The 16,328-nt window shown below is 54.8% G+C and overlaps 1 protein-coding gene across 2 annotated transcripts in view; it reads left to right on the forward strand.

Moving 5' to 3' along the window:
* The window catches only part of DCPS (decapping enzyme, scavenger), a 36,412-nt gene extending 20,980 nt beyond the window's left edge, over positions 1-15,432 (forward strand). The window contains exons 3-6 of one of the 2 annotated variants that reach the window (XM_021102159.1): positions 2,814-2,959; positions 8,471-8,584; positions 13,177-13,287; positions 13,570-14,405. In XM_021102159.1, the coding sequence (XP_020957818.1) occupies positions 2,814-2,959; positions 8,471-8,584; positions 13,177-13,287; positions 13,570-13,635 (437 nt within the window). In that variant the 3' untranslated portion in view covers positions 13,636-14,405. Of the gene's footprint in view, positions 1-2,813; positions 2,960-8,470; positions 8,585-13,176; positions 13,288-13,569; positions 14,406-15,140 lie in introns of those variants that run through there. The other variant, NM_213790.1, reaches the window with a different exon arrangement.

The raw sequence follows: 16,328 nt of genomic DNA on the forward strand, positions 1-16,328 counted from the left end.
AGGTGCTGGGGATAAAATAATAAAACAAAATTTTGAGGTAGACAAAACCCCTGTCCTCCTGGGAAGTGCATCAAACGGGAGACTCGGACAATCAGTCTGTTCTCCATTGTCAGGTAGTAATGGGGGAAGGAGGCAGGCCGCGGTCAGGAAAGGTGCCTCTTTAGTCAGGACATCTGGGAGCTCTGAGGAGCCAACCTGTGGACAGAGAGCCCTGAATGCAGCAAGGGAGCACCTGTGCCTCAGGTGGGACGCCGGCCTGGCCATGGAGCAGCTGCTACAAGGCCTAGAGGTCAGAGTTGTTGGGAGTGTAAGGAGGCCACTGTGGCTGGACCAGAGATGTCGGGGTGGGAGGTCAGTGGAGTTGGAGGGAGGCCTGGGGCAAGATTTGTGATACCAGCAGTGAGGGCCTCAGAGGGCTGCAAGGGGTTTCTCAGAAAGGGAAGCAGGACAGCAGGCAGTGAGCAGTTGGAAAGTTCCTTTTTATTTTTCTCTTTTGCTGGGGAGAGGGCAAGAGGGGCTAGCCTGGTGAGCAGTGGTCAGGGAAGTCTCTGACAAGCCTTGGCGCGCAGGCATGCCTGCAGGCCCCGCAGCTTTCCATTCTGGAGTAGCCAGGAGCCCAGGGGTGTGTGTGTGTTGCCAGCAGGGCCAGGCCCTTCTCCAGGTCCTCCTGGCCCATCTGCTCCATGGTCTCTCCTGCCACTGCCCTGCCCAGGCAACACAAGGAGAATATGCGGCAGCATTTGGGGGGCACTCTTCTGGAGCGGGGTGTTTTCTAAAGGCTACTCACGGGCTTCTCACATGCCCAAGTTTATACAGCCAGCATGTGAACCTAGGCTGCTTGGTACCAGAATCTCTGTCCTTCTCCAGTAGATACCATGGGCTTTCCTAGAGACCAGTGCAAGGGCCAAGGTGGTAACATTCCATCTACTTCAGGAAGTCTCCTGCCTCCTGAGATCTTGGTGCGACCTCTGACCCATGACCCAGGGCATTTAGAGGGTGGTAGGAATGAGAAGTACCCAAAGGGTTGTGAGGAGGCTTTTGTGCCTCCCTTTCAGGGCCAGATCCCGAGATCCCCAGGAAGTGGGGTGACATTTGCTTAGCGCCACACTGGTCCAGATGACAAACCTTGTTTAATGTTAACCACAGCTCTAAGGGTGGGTTAGAATTTATGGCCACCCTTAACAGATGAGGAAGCTGAGACTCGGGGGTTAAATAACACCCCCAGGGTGGCACAGTCAGAAGGGGAGAGGCACACAGCAGCCTGTGTCTCCACACAATGCTGCTTTGCCTGCCAGGGCTGATGGGCCAGGGGCCTTTGGTCCTCCCAGAAATCATGTGCATGGCATAGCATCTTTGGATGCTCACATTGGACGATGGTGCAGGGCCTTCAGGCAGGGGTGGAAAGAGCACGGACTTCAGGGCAGGAAGACCGTGTTTACAGTCCTGCCTCTGCCCCATCCCACAGCGCGCTGTTGGGTAAGTCTGGAATCCCTGTGAACTCTTTCCATTCTCCTAGGAAATGAGCATTAAAATCACCTCCATCCTCAGACCAGATGTTAAAATCTAGGTTGGTGGTTCCTAGCTGGGTCTTGAGGTGTGTAGGGGAGTCTGAGAATTTCCTGAGGTGTTAAATGCCCCTATTAGGCTGCTGCTCTCTGGGGCCGCCCTAGGAGGGCACATCTGAATCCAGAGTCAGGCAGAATGTGGGGCTTTGGAGAAATAGCCCAACTGATTTTAAGACACCATTTTCCCCTCCTGCTTTTAAGATCTGTGTTGAAGCACTATATAAATGTTAGAGTAGTGACAACAGTTGTAGCAGATGTTATAAATAGGGAAAAGGACTTAACTAAAACCAGGTGGTGTTGGACCAGGATGCTAGCCTAGAGTCTGTTTAAGAAAACTAACAGGTTTCCTTTTGATGAAAACACTGGTTCTCGACTTGGGGCAGTTTTATCCCTCAGGGGACTTTTGATAATGTTTGGAGGCATTTATGGTTATCACAACTGGAGAGGGGATTTAATTAGCATCCTGGTAGAAGCCTGCAATGCACAGGATAGCCCTCACAGTGAAGAATGATCAAGATTGAAATGTTGATGGTGCCAAGGTCAAGGCTGAGAAACCCTGGATTGAAAATAGCCAGGACTTAGGTGGTATTTACTTTGTGTCAGGCATTGTTGTTCTAAGGGCTCCATAGGTATTAACCTGCTAATCTTCCCAACCCTACGACATAGGAGCTATTATTATCCTTAGCTGACAGATGGGGAAGTAGGGGCACAGGGAGGTTAGACAACTGGCCTGGAGTCAGAGTCCCAGGGAAGGAGCAGGCAGAGCCAGGACTTTAACTCTGATGGCCTGGCCCTGGTTTCCACACTTTCGACCACTGCTGTACTCCACTGCTCTACGTTAGGGGAGGCTGCTTGACTTTAAACCAGATCTTCAGCTTTGGGTCCAGAAACCCACATACCTGGATGCTTGCTATGTGAGATGAGTCGGAAAGCTTGCATTCCTGTGTCTAGAAAATAACAGGGAAGGGCTCGGGGTTAGAGTGACAAGGGGCCCAGTGACCCATCAGTGAAAACCTTAGGTTTTCCAGATTCTGAGTGTGGGTCAGCTCATGAACTTAATGGCACAAGGGGCCTCGTGGGAATGGATCACAGATGAATATAACTTTGTAGCCTTTGGTTCTCCATTAGGGAATTGGAGACAGGACGGGGGTCCTCTCCTTTCTGTGGTGCCTGTAGGGGCTGGAGTGTGGCAGGACAGGGCAGAGAGCGTGGCTGACTGTGGCCCCGGGCTGTGTTGTGTCATTGCAGATGTGAAGACCACGGTGGTTTACCCAGCCACAGAGAAGCACCTGCAAAAGTACCTGCACCAGGACCTCCACCTGGTCCGAGAGACTGGAGGCGATTACAAGAACATCACCTTACCCCATCTGGAGTCCCAGAGCCTCAGCATCCAGGTGCTGTCCTTGTGGCCAGTGTATTTCTCGAGTATCTGTCGAGATGGTGCCAGAGGCCAGCACCATCCCACAGCACAGAGCACAGCAGCGTCCCTGCCTGCATGGAACTTACCTCCTTGTGCAGGCGTCACATAGCATGTGAATTTAGGAGTAACCACGGAAGACATGAGGTCGTGAGTGCCGTGGAGAAGAATAAGCAGGACAGGTGGCTTAGAAAGTGCTGGGCTGAGGCTGTCACTGTTTGTTAGAGGATGGTAGCCTCCACTCATAAGTGTCACCTATATTGATGCTGGTCTGGGGCACACCCCTGTGGCGCTCAGGGATCTCAGAGCAGTCCAGTCATGGGCAGAATTTCTATCTGCTCTGCCATAGCTCTGTATGCTCTCAGAATGGCTCGCCCTGGCCAGGGGTCTGTGAATGGTGGAGGCCAATGCTGGTTACGCCTCCCCATCTAGATCCTCCTGATTTCACCTGCAGCAAACTGGCTTTCAAAAGTTGAGTCCCAGGGTAAAAACTTCCCTTACCCTCACTCCTGCTGCCTTCATTCCAGAGGGTAGGACCCGGGGTTGGTGTGGGGCCACTTCTCCCAGGGCTGTGAAGTATTCAGCCACTGTGCCAGATGTGGGGCCATTTGGCTGAGAGATCCGAGCTTTTGGGCCTGAGGGAAGGCCTCTGGGGAAGACCTAGCCTGACTGATACTTGTGCAGTATTTGCACAAGACTCCTCTAGCTCCCACTGGCTTGATTTTTTTTTTTTTTTTTTTTTTTTTTTTTGAGAAAACAAGTCCCAGGAGTTCCTGCTGCAGCTCAGCAGGTTACGAACCCAACTAGTATCCATGAGGATGCCGATTCGATCCCTGGCCTTGATCAGTGCGTTAAGGATCCAGTGTTATTGCAAGCTTGTGTAGTTGCAGATGTGGCTTGGATCTGGCATTGCTGAGGCTGTGGTATAGGCTGGCAGCTGCAGCTCCGATTCTGCCCCTAGCCTGGGAACCTCCATATGCTGCAGATGTGGCCCTAAAAACAGTAAAGAAAGAAATCCCAGCACTTGCTCTGTCTTCTAAGTAGAAGGGAAATAGTTCTCCCTCTTCCTATACAGTGACTATGAGGAGATTGTTTGTGATTGCGAGGAGCTTCTGCTGCACTGGTTGCACGTATATGGGATTCAGGAGAGGAAGCCCTTAATACAGTTGATGTGAGTCATGTGTATACCTTGTTTTAGACCCTTGTACCATTCCTCTTGAGAAATAATACCAAAAAGACCCCAGTACTCTACTAACTTCTGTTTGACATAAACATTCATGTATTCTTTCTTGGCTATTTCTAGAAAATTTATAAGCACTCAGCTTAATTGGCAGTAGTTGTTATATTTATTTATTGAGCATCTCCTATGTACCATGCCCTGTGCTAGGCTCTGAAGGGTCACCAGGATAAACAGCATTGATGTCCTGTAGTCTTGTAGGGAAGCTAGACATGCAATCCGACCACTACAGTGTAATGGGATGAGCATTTTGGTGCTCTGTCTATAAGGAACAGTGGTGACACAAGGGGGATGATCAGCCCAGACAGTGGGGGGCTTCGCATGGGACAAGATCCACCAGTTAGGTCTTAAGGGACAAAGAAGTTTGCCAGGAGGACAAGGCAGAGGGGGCACTCCAGGCAGAGGGGGAGCAAGGACAGAGGGCTGGACTCATTTGAAGCATGTTGGGAGCTGGCAGATCAGGAGGTGACAGGAGAAGGCAGGCAGGGCCCCAGAGGAGGCCTGTGCCCTTTGTCCTGGAGACCAGGAGCTCCTAAACCTTGCCGATTGTCATGATGGCCTGATGAGATTTTTTAAGATACAGAGCACAGGCGTCTCCTCTGTCTCTACTAACTCAGAATGGAACTGGAAGTGGAGCTGGGAAATCTGCATTTAAAAAAAGAATGTTTCCCCCTTGTGGCTCAGCTGGTTACGAACCCAGCTAGTACCATGAGAATGCAGGTTCGATCCCTGGCCTCACTCAGTGGGTTAAAGGATCCGGCATTGCCGTGAGCTGTGAGCTGTGGTGTAGGTTGCAGAGGAGGCTTGGATCTGGCATTGCTGTGGCTGTGGCATAGGCCGACAGCTATAGCTCCAATTCAACTCCTAGCCTACAAACTTCCATAAGCCATGGGTGCAGCCCTAAAAAAAAGAAGGACAAGGCAGGGGCCAGATTGCAGACCACAAGTGTAACCCTAAAAAAAAAAAAAAAAAAAAAAATCTGTTTTTGATGATCGTAGGATCCTCAAACCCTATGAGGGTCCTGCAAACAGTTTTAAGTGTATGGGTAATGGGATCAGATTTAAAGAATGAGCTGGAAGTGATTCGAATAAGAGGAAGACTGATCGAGGCAGAGGCAGTGGGGAGCTTCCCTGGCAACTTAAGGGGCCGGGTGGCTCCAGGTGTAGCTGGGCGATGACTTGTAGAGAGCAGGATCGTTAGCCAGCACAGAGGCATGGGCAGTGGAGTGGGCTTACATGGAGGACAGTGAGTTCATTTGGGACTTCTTAGCTCTCGTGAAGTGACCTAGAGCTGCAACTCTCCTAAGCATTTTACAGGCATCACCTCATTATATCCCTACAGCAGGTCTTTGGAGACAGGATTCAAAGCCAGGCGGTCTGGCCCCAGTGTCTGTGCCCTTAGCCCTTAGCCCTCTACCCTGTTTGGGCCCTTGAAATTGAGGTACTTGTAATTTACCAGTAAAAAAATTACTGGGATGGTGGGATGTCTGGATCTGGAGCCTTCAAGATCGGTTTGTGAGTCATACAACCAGGGCTTCACTGGCACCCAGGGAAGGGTTTGGACTCTTATCCTGCTGCCCCAGAGCCATGTGACCTTGTCCCTCACTTCTGAGCCCCAGTTTCCTTGTCTGGAAAATGTGACTGACAGCACCTCCCCCAGGGGTCCCTGGAGAAGTTGAGAGATGTGCCTGCTGCTATTTCTAGCACAGAGAAGGTGCCCAGGTTGTGACCACCGTTGTCCACACAGGTGGCAGTTCGGGTGAGGAGGAGGGAAAGTGCGGAGCTGAGACACCTGGTGGCCCAGGCTGGGGAGGGGTAGCTGGTGGAGAGGGGCCAGCCGGCATCGTGCAGAAGAGCAGGACAATGAAGAGGGAGCTCAAGGGAGGAGAGGGGCTTCAGGGGAGTTGCCAGTGCCACAGGGAGGGGGTCATGCCAGGTGCATCCAGAAGCTGCCAGCATCCCCACGGCTCATCATCCTCAGGGCCCAGGCACCTGGGCTTGCTTCCCTAGGGTGTCCCCTCCCCCACCCCCCACTCCCACCCTGTTATGTCACCCTATGATTTGTTCCCTGGTTCTCCTCCCTGTCTTATCTGGGCTTCTGGCTTGTGACCTCCTGTGGGTTCAGGCCCCTCTCACTCTCCCAGAGGTCTGGGGCATGGGTCTGGGGCCAGGCTCTGGCTTGGAATTGTGTGAACTTGGGTGGACTTCTTCGCACCTGCCTTTTCCTTACCTGTAGGATGAGGGCACCCATAGCGCCTACCACAGAGGCTCGCTGCGCAGGTCGGTCCTGTGGGGCGCTCTTATCACACCACACCTTCTCAGCCGCCCTGGGCCCCTCCAGCCTTGCGCACCTTGCAGGCAGTTCTCTCTTGCCCTGTAGTCAGCACACCTCCTTTGCTCTCAGCTGTTTTCTTTTTCCCTTCTCCCCAGTGGGTCTCGCAGGCTCAGGTAGGCCCAGCCTGACCCCCGTTTGGAACTTTCCTAGCCCCTTCTCTGCTTCGGGCGCCTCCCTGGGCTGGGCTCTTTCACAGTCTGCTCCATGGCCCTTACGTGTGGATATTATTAGCCCCATCTTACAGAGGAGGAAACCGAGGCTTAGCCAAGGTGCAGCTGGTTAGTGGTGGAGGTGAGAGATAAACCCAGTCTTGTTGGGCTCCTGAGCCCATTCAGTCTCTGGTATTGCAAGTTGCTTTCCAGGAGTTCATATCTGTGGGCTAAGGATGGGGCCCCAGGGAGGCCTGCCGCAGGCTGGGCTACACCAGGACTCTCCATGGACAGTCAGCAAACCCTCCCTCCCCTTTATTTTTGGGACACTTCAGGTCAGGGTCTGGCTGGCTTTTTCTCTCCAGCAGCACATTCCCAGAGAGGTTTCTAGTCAGAGAGGAAATGCCTCCCTGGGACATTCTCTACTTGCTGGGCTGTGCGTCACTCTGGCTCCAGTGCCCCACAAGGAGGCCTCACCGCACTCGTGCTCCAGACTCTGCCCGGGAAGTGGATGGCCAAGCTCTTCTTGGAAGAGCCCCACTTTTCTGCTGGATAGACCATGTTGTGGCCGGCCTGTGGGTCTTATCAGGGGGCCTAGGAGGCCCTAGAATTCCCCAGTGGTTACCCTCTGCTTCATCCTTCTCCATATCAGATATTTGCACTTGGCCTTGGCCTTGCTGGATGAGAGCCAAGGATACAGGCTAAGGGAGTGAGGTGTGCAGCACCAGCCTTCACTGATACTGCAGTGCCAGCCCTCCAGTGGTCTTGGTGTGTTGGTGCCCTGGTCTCCTGTCCCCTCTTTGGTCAGCTCGAGGCCCTTGGTGACTTCGGGGTGGAAGGGGCAGCGGTGTGAGCCCAGCTCCTGCCTTCTCTCTGGCTCCCCAGCAGGGCTGTCTCTCAGATTTCGGGCACAGAGTTCCCTGGCCTAGAAGGAAGTTGAGTTTGCACAGGGCGCTCAGAGCTCAGGGGAAGTAGAAAAGTGCAAGGTCTGTGGGTTGGAGCCCTGTGAGAACAGGAGTCTTCTTATCTTAACCTCCCTGCAGGCTGGCTTCCTCAGAGGGGCCATCAGGACCTTAACAGTAAAGTGACGCCCTTGGTATCCACACAACACCCAAGGAACGGTCCTCTGAAGACTGTTGACAACAGCTGATCAGAGGGCGAGAAAGCTGGCAGCCCGGGGTTGCCAGGACAGGTCTGTGCGATCGCCTCTCCATGGGGTGTTTGTTCTGCTTTGTCCTGCTGGGTCCGCGTCATCAGCCAGGTCTCTAGGTGGGGCAGAGGTGTTTACCCCACACTCACGAGCATCCCAGCAGGCTGAGAAACCCAGCACATTATTAACTCTAGAACCTAAGCCGCCTTCTGCCCTGGCATGTAGCAAGCTCCTTCTGCAGAGGGAACTCCCAGCCTGACTCTCTTTGCTCTCTGGTCCTGAATAAAGGGGGACGGGGCCCATGGGAGGCTTTTCCCCAGTCCTGTGGGCAGTGGAAGAGCAGGCCAGGCTTACGAGGCCACAGCAGAGCGTGGGCATAGGGCCGGCCAGGAGGGGCCTAAAGAGCCAGCCCCGTCTGAGCTGCCGTGACCCCTGTGGGGGTGGTTGTGGTGGAAGCGGGGCAGTTTCTTCCGGGCCCCCAGGGGAAGACCTCTGGGTCACTGTTGAGCCTCTGAGTTTAGTGGCCTTTTAAGACGTGCTGTCCTTCCCAGGGAGGCCCGGTGTGGGGTGTCTGTCTGGGAAAGTGGTTTGTGAGCCTTCTCTCCCTGCTCCTTCCAGTGGGTGTATAATATCCTCGACAAGAAGGCTGAAGCTGACCGGATCGTTTTTGAGAACCCAGATCCCTCTGACGGCTTTGTCCTCATCCCCGACCTCAAGTGGAACCAAAAGCAGGTAAAGGATTTGGTGTTGGGCCACTCCAGGCCACTGGGCTCCCTTGGCCCACCCTTCTTCCTCACCTTGGTCTCCCGCTGAGCAGGTTATAACGTACCAAGGGGAGGCCTCAGCTCTCTGCGGTGGCACCACTTCCTTGCCCTGCTCGAATGTTTGCATTTTAATGGACCAGCTTAATTAGAGCCCCTTCGGCCCTCCTCCCACCCCAGGGCTGAGGATGGGGCCATGTTGTGTCCACGACCACACAGGACACCAGCTCCTTTCCCAGCCAAGTGCCAGGGCCCCCACCCTCACTCCCAAGAGCACCTGGACATGGACTGTTGACACTCTCCCGGTGCCCTGGACACCAGCAGATCCAGGCAGGCCCACAGTCTGAAGCACTTGCCGGCTCCGCTGCCTGGCCCCCGAGTGCCTCCTTTCCTGACCTCGGGAGCAGCTCTCCCATGGAACCTGGCCAGTCACGCTGGCCCTCCCTTCTCTGCGGCCTCTGTCCACCCTCCCTGTTCCCTCGCCCTCACAGTATCCGCCACCAGTCCTACTCCACTCTTTGGGTAGCCTTTTGTGTCCTGAGAGTAACAGAAACAGCAGAGCACCGAGCCTGGATGTGCTATTCCCCCGTGGACTGAAGCTGGGCTAGGTGCAGCTGGCAGCGGGCTGGGGGCCAGGGGCCGGGACGAGGCCGAGGAGGCCAAACCCAGACTGGCCAGGTCAGCTGTGGGGAGCAGATAAATGCTCTCTCCTGCAATTGAAATCTGTGAGTGATCCAGGCTCCGAGCTGCCCTTTGCTCTCGGGTGGGGCCTTCTGGTGCCTGTTCCTCACAGGGTTGCGAGATCACCCAGGGGCATTGTGCTGGAGTCAGGCCCTGTCCACCGCCCCCATGGACAGCTTCTCTCGCATGCCCTCCGCTGTGGCCTGCCTGCCTGGCAGGCCCTCTGTATCCTAAACACAGCTCACCTGCAGTTTGCTTGGTTTGATTTGTTTCTCAACCTGCTGCGCGTCACTCCTTCATCACCATAAAAGCAGGGTCTGGGAGCCTTTGGTCAGGGCGAGAGGACAGGATTTGGGCTCAGCGCTCAGGTAAGCAAGCACCAACTGTTTCTTGGGGAGGCTCACGGGAGTTCCTGACTGGGCTCAAGGGGCAGTAGGGAATCTGAAGGGAGTTTCTAGAAGTTGCAGCACTGAGCAATGGTTTGTTAGAGGCCAGTGAGGTCAGAGAAGACACCCTTCCCTCGTGGGTGCTGAGGTGCAGAGGCTTCCACCTCCCCTCCCCTGCAGCCTGTCCTCACCTCCCGCAGGGCCGGAGGAGGAAGCAGGCCTGGGGCTGGTGGCCCCTCTAGGCAGTACCTTTGTGCCGCTCTGCAAACCCGTCTGTCCCCTTGGGCAGCCCCGCACTTGCAAGTTTTGGATTGCAGGCTGGGCCTTAGGAGGTGGGGGTGCGGTAGAGGAACTTGTGACTCCCGAGGTCCCTAAAGACTGAAGACCTTGTGGTTTGCAAGGGATGGTGGTCTGAGGGCCTTGTGGGGACAGCAGCAATGTCTCCACTCAAGAAGCCCTAACACGCTGGCTCCCACAGCACTGAGAACGGAAATCCGCTGTCCTCCTGACCTGGGGCTGGCAGACACCCTGCCTGGTCTGGCAGAGGAGCTGCTCCCTGTCTGTCCTCTTAAGAGAGAAAAGGCCCAGGAGCTGCACTGGGCTCCCAGCCACCTAGCTGGGGCGACTTGCCCTCAGGGGTTGCAAATGGGCCAGCTTAAATAGCAGGCTCTCCTTGATGGTAGTACAGGTGCCATTGTCCTTAACCTTTGCTTAATTAGCACTTGTTCTCTTTGTAGAACCACATTTTAGCATCTCACATCCTTGATTTGTGACAACACTGACGTCCATGGCTCTCTGGTAGTGTATCCAGCAGGGGGACTGGCCAGGCCTGGACTTCCGTCCTTCCTCACCCACCAGGGGAGGACTAAGGAAAGGGGTGTCTGGCACCCCTTTGAGGGGACTTCTAGCTGCCCTGGAGTCTCCTGCTGCTGCCACTGCTTCTCCCAGAAGTGTACCTGTTCCCCCATTGATGCCCAGGGTTAAAGGTGTCCATCCAGTCATCTGTCCATCCAGCCAACCATCCAGCCAGCCATCCGTTTCACAAATATTTATCAAGTGCCTAATACCTGCCAGAGACTCTGGCTCCCCAGAGGTTATAGAATTCCTTCCTCAGTTTTCTTAAGCTATAACCCATATATTCTCTTTTATTTGCTTATTGGAGGCAGTGGCGGGGAGTGGGGGGAGGTCTTGTTAATAATAGACATGGTAACAGTGCAAATAGTACAAAGAGTGGGCAGTGAAAGCAAGTCCCCTCACCCCACCTTCCTCCATTCCCTTCCCCAGCGGAGACTGTGATTTTCTCTCCTTCCATGATGGTCTTTACATGTTGTACATATCAGCATACATGTATGTGCTCCTGGACACACATACACTTGGAGTTCACATAATTTAGATTGTTAGGTCTAAAGCACCCGGGCAGGAGACTTCTTTGCGTTCCTCCTGAGATGGAGCCATGTCTTGCCAAAGCCCCTGCATCCTCTGCTGTGCCCCTTGCTGGGAAGCTGTTACTTTTTTTTTTTTTTTTTTTTGCTTTTTGTTTTTTAGGGCTGCACCCAAGGCATATGGAGGTTAAGGCTAGGGGTGCAGTCGGAGCTGCAGCTGCTGGCCTACACCACAGCCACAGCAATGCCAGATCCAAACCGCATCTGCCACCTACACCACAGCTCATGGCAATACCAGATCTTTAACCCACTGAGCGAGGCCAGGGACCACATCCACAACATCATGGTTCCTAGTTAGATTTGTTTCTGCTGCGCCACGACGGGAACTCCCGGAAGCTATTACTTTGATTCGACTGCCCTGCCTGATAGAAAAGACATTGATGGTGCCTGTCTCCCCAGGGTGATTAAGGTGCCACTTTCTGGGTGCCGATCTGAGACCTGCAGCCCCTTGTCTAGCGTTTCTAGGCCGGGGCCTTTGGCTGCCTGTAGGAAATCTGGGGTCGTGTCTGATATCAAAGAATGCGCTTCTTTTCCTTCCCTCACTCATCCTGTGAGCGGATGCCCAGCACAGGCTGCATGCTTCCTTCTGTGCCAGAGGAGCAGGGAGGTGTGATTTAATGTCATGTTTGGGATTTGTCAGCAGATAGCTTCTAAAACAAATGCTGCTGTTATTTGGGAGTCCCGTGACAGTGACACGTAGAACAGCTGAAGACGCCCACAGGCATGCACACACACATACTCCATGTTCAAGCGGTTTTGTTTCCTGCCTCTCCTGGGGCCCCTGGCTAGCAAGAGAGTAAACGTCCCAGACGTGGGCCATAAGGAGGGAGAGTCCAGAAGGGACTTGTGGGCAAAACTGAGCCCTGGGGAGGCCCAGCTCAGCCATCTGCTGGGACGTCTGCGCTGGGCTCGTCTCTAGCAGGTCTGGGACAGAAAGCTGGACTCACAGGGCTCTAACAGAGAAAACTCTGAAGGACCTGAAGAGGCCAGTTGGACATCAGGCACCATATGGAAAATTTCATTCTCACTTTCTAAATCGGGGCCCTTGGGGATTTGGTTGGGTGTTTCAGGGTCCCCAAATTATCTCCTCGAGGAATCTAGCAGCTCAGATGAAGGCTTGAGGGCTGCTGCATTCTCTCCACACCTCATCCGCTGGAGCCCTAGGGTCTGGAGCCTGCCCTGCGCGTGTGCATGGATGTGATAACCAGCCAAGGCCAGGGTTGGGGTCAGCAGGGACAGGTGGGAGGGTTTTCTGGGCGAGAGGAAGAGTCCGTTTGCTCTCCGGCTCAAGGTCTTGTTGGCCTTGGGTTTTCATACTGTTGTGGCCTCTGGGTCTTCGGCTAGCACTATCTCCAGGAAGGATGGCAGGAAGGGCCACCTGTGAGACCAGGGAAGGGGGAGGGGTGAGGCCATGGCAGTCCTCACACGGAGCTGGCCTCAGCTCCCTTCCCCACTTCCCGAGCCTCTTCACCTCTCCCCAGCCTCCGACTCCAGGCACAGGGAGTTTCCTCTCCTGCTTAGGTGCCCTGTGCTTTCCTGCCACTGCGCTTTTGTATCCACTGTTCCTCTACCCCAGGGCCCTTTTGCCAAACCCTACCTCTTCTTCAAGACCCCGATTCCCAGCCTTGTTGTCCAGGAAGCCACTGGATCATGCTAGCTGGTCTTTAGTTCTTTCTCTTGTACTCTTATCACCTTATTTCCATGTGATTAGACCATGAGCATTGTCCTTGGCATTTTCTTAGACTTCCCTTCCCACCCCCATCCTCCATCTGCTGGGAGTATATAAATTCTTCCATATGATCATTTTTGGCAGGACAGTAAGCAGAAGCTCTGTCCTTAGACTGTCCCTCACCCTGGGCACGTGGACGCTCACTTTGACTAGGGGTGCTCCTGCCACGGCGTCCCTGGGATTGGCTGTGACTGGCACTGCAGGCCTTGTGTGTGGCTGCTTCCTGGCTTCTGGGAGGAATTCCAGGAGTTGCAGCCTCCCTGGCCTTAGCTTTGGCCTGGCCCAGCCTGCTGAGCCCAGTTTACCCCTGCCTCTCTCCGCACAGCTCGATGACCTATACCTGATCGCCATCTGCCATCGCCGGGGCATCAAGTCGCTTCGGGACCTTACTCCAGAGCACCTGCCACTGCTCAGGAACATCCTCCGCGAGGGGCAGGTGAGCTGCTTGGGCCAGACTCACACAGGAACCTGGAGGAATTGCACTCTCATGCCAGTGTGTCCCTGGGCCCCTTTCCTCACCCTTCCCAGAAGTCTTTCTGCAAAAGGACCTCCTCCCTGGACGCTTGTGCAGGACACCGTGAGCTCGTAGGTGACTCAGGGCCCCGGTCTTGGTCCTACCTGCCCTGCCCTCCAGCTCTCCTCTCAGCCTTCTTTCCTCCCTACTCACAGGCATCCTCAGCTCGGGGTCCCACTTTTGCGCCCTCCCTTTCTCCTGCAGGTCACATCTAAGATCCCAGGATTAGCTGTCCTGTTCATGGCAGCCGCAACATGGTGCATGACCTGACACATGTCTGCACGTACCTCCTCCTCCACCCTGAGGGCAGAAACTGGGTTCTCCAGCACCTGGCCTTCTGGGAGACTTCATTTCTGGGAGATTTGCTAAATCGCATGAAATTATAGAGTTGCTGAAAGGGGCCCTGTGGTCAAGGGGAGATGGGGGAAGAGAGTCTAGAATCTTGGGTTGTAGTTCTAATTCTGACACTGTGACCTTAGCCCGCTGGTGACCTTCGGCTGGTCAGTTCACCTCTCTGGGCCTCAGTATCTTGAAGGGGTCCTTCTGAGTCCATCATTCTGTGGGGTTGGTCTCAGCCTTGTTTCCACCCTGAGACATTGGGTGATGTGGCTTCCAAGCCAGGGCCCGCTGTCACCAGGGTTCTCCGCGGGGGCGATGCTCGCCCCAGTTCAGATTCACCAAGCCCTGCTCCAAGGCTGTGACACCACAGACCTGGAGGAGGGGTTCTGCCTGGGGCCACTGTACGTTCTCCTCTAGCTGCTCCCCTGTCACTGTGCCTACCTGCCCTCTTCCCCCTGCTGCCTGGGTCACCATCTCCCTGGCTGCCTTCCTCTTTTCATAGTGACTCGTTACTCTGCTGAAACCACCCCTGGATGCAGATCCCCAGGAGATGCTGGGCCAGCACTTCTTCCTGACTTGGCAGCTCGGGAAGCCTCTCCTGGGCAGGCCAGCCCTGCTGACCCCAGGAAGCCGTTTGGGTGCCCTGGTCCTGGTGTCACCCTGCTGCTGAGATCCCGTGGGGGGGATAGCGAGCCTCCAAATGCAGAATAGAAAACAATTCTGGGGTTTATTCTAGGCCCACTGACCACCTCAGGGATTTACTCACAATGGAAATCTGAATCTTCTCTTAATTCTTAGCCTGAGAGGGGTAGGAAAAGCTCTATCCTTGTGCCAGGTTGGGGTGGGCAAAGGGAGCTGTGGCTAAAGGCAATGCTTTCCTCCTCCGCTGGGAGTCCAGCAAGACCTGGAGGGTCCTGTCGTCCTTCCTGGTCTGTCTGGCGCAGCCCTGCCCGAGTCCCCTGCCCCCTCCTTTCTCTTTGATCAAGCCCTTAGCTTAGCCCCGGATGGCTCCTAGTATCCCAGCTCCACTCTGTTCTGTGCTGAGAAGGAGAGCAGGGCTTCCTCCTGCCTGCCTGACTGAAGTCAGGTAAATCATCGGGGGCAGGATAGTCCCCTCAGTCCTGGGAGTCTGGGCCTGTCCTTAGCCCTGGGACTTCCAGTGGCACCAGATGTCCAGTGGCGACTGTTGAGGCAGCACATGTTCTGTCAGGTGATAGCAGGAACCCCTGGCGGAGGCCACCATCCCCATCTTTGGGAGAAAACACTTCCACTTTGCTGCCACCACCTGTACTTGCTGATTCCCTAGAATGGAAGATGGGCGCCCAAAGCCAGCAGCGGGGGGGCGGAGAGACTGGTTGGGGCCATGGGCAGAATGGGTTCTGGCACTGGTTTGTGGGCAGCAAGGTGATTCTCCCCGCCACTCCCTTTCTCGCCAGGAAGCTATCCTGCAGCGCTACCAGGTAACAGGAGACCGCCTCCGTGTGTACCTGCACTACCTGCCCTCCTACTACCACCTGCACGTGCACTTCACTGCCCTGGGCTTCGAGGCCCCTGGAGCGGGCGTGGAGCGGGCCCACCTGCTGGCGGAGGTGATCGAGAACCTGGAGCAAGACCCGGAGCACTACCAGCGGCGCACCCTCACCTTTGCCCTCAGGGCTGACGACCCGCTGCTCACTCTCTTGCAGGAGGCGCAGCGGAGCTGAGTGTCCACACCCCCTTCCCCCGCTGTCGGGGGAGGAACACTGATGCAGGCGGTGGGAGTGGCAGGATTTTTAGAACCAAGTGAATTTTTTAAAAATATATTTTGTACTGGCTTCTTCTCAGTATGAGAATAAAGTATTGGTCTCATACTGTGTGGACCCACAGCATGGCTGGGGTGGAGGAGTGGGCAGAACCCGGCTCGAGGCTCCTGAGGAGGGGGCTGTGTCTGGGGACTGCCCAGCCGCCCGACCTGGCTAACTTGGCATCCTGAACCCACCCCAGCCCCCCTGCTATCTCCACTTCCCACTCTGCCGCCATGCCCTCTTCCTTCCCACTTTTTGTCTTCCTAATGGTTTTCTTGCTAATGGTATAAACTGGGAGTTCCCCAAAAAACCGAAGAAGAAGACTTTCTGGAAATAATCTGTTTTTTTTAACAGTACTTCCTTTTTCCCCTCCGCAGGACTGAAGTCACACTTCCCATGTGTGAGCCAACACTGTTGATAAACTCTTCTTGACAAGGATGGAGGGTTGCCACCTGGAAGTGGGAGGGCTCTAATGAGAATCAGATGATGCAAGCCCCAAAAGCCTGCCTTGGCCTATTACTTGGTCAGCGAGGCCCTGGCCTTGAGTTTATTATCTGGGCAGGAAGACAAAACAAACTCACACAGAGCATCCAGAAGATCAAATACAAACAGTGTCTCAACAGGGCAAAGTGACATGGTTGCAGTGGAGTCCGAAAGCTCTGAGGGGCTTGGGTTCAAGGTACGACCAGCATCATGGGTCCCTGTCCGAAGAATCATGCGGCCAGAAAGGGACTTCATAGTGGTCAAGGCTGATGGCCTGTGGGAAGCCATCAAGGGCTTCTCTGGGAAGGTGACATCTACCACTGCCCCAGCAGAGCAGGGACACAGGCACACACACTG

Source organism: Sus scrofa, chromosome 9, assembly GCF_000003025.6.
Source record: "Sus scrofa isolate TJ Tabasco breed Duroc chromosome 9, Sscrofa11.1, whole genome shotgun sequence".
NCBI classification, from domain to species: domain Eukaryota; kingdom Metazoa; phylum Chordata; class Mammalia; order Artiodactyla; family Suidae; genus Sus; species Sus scrofa.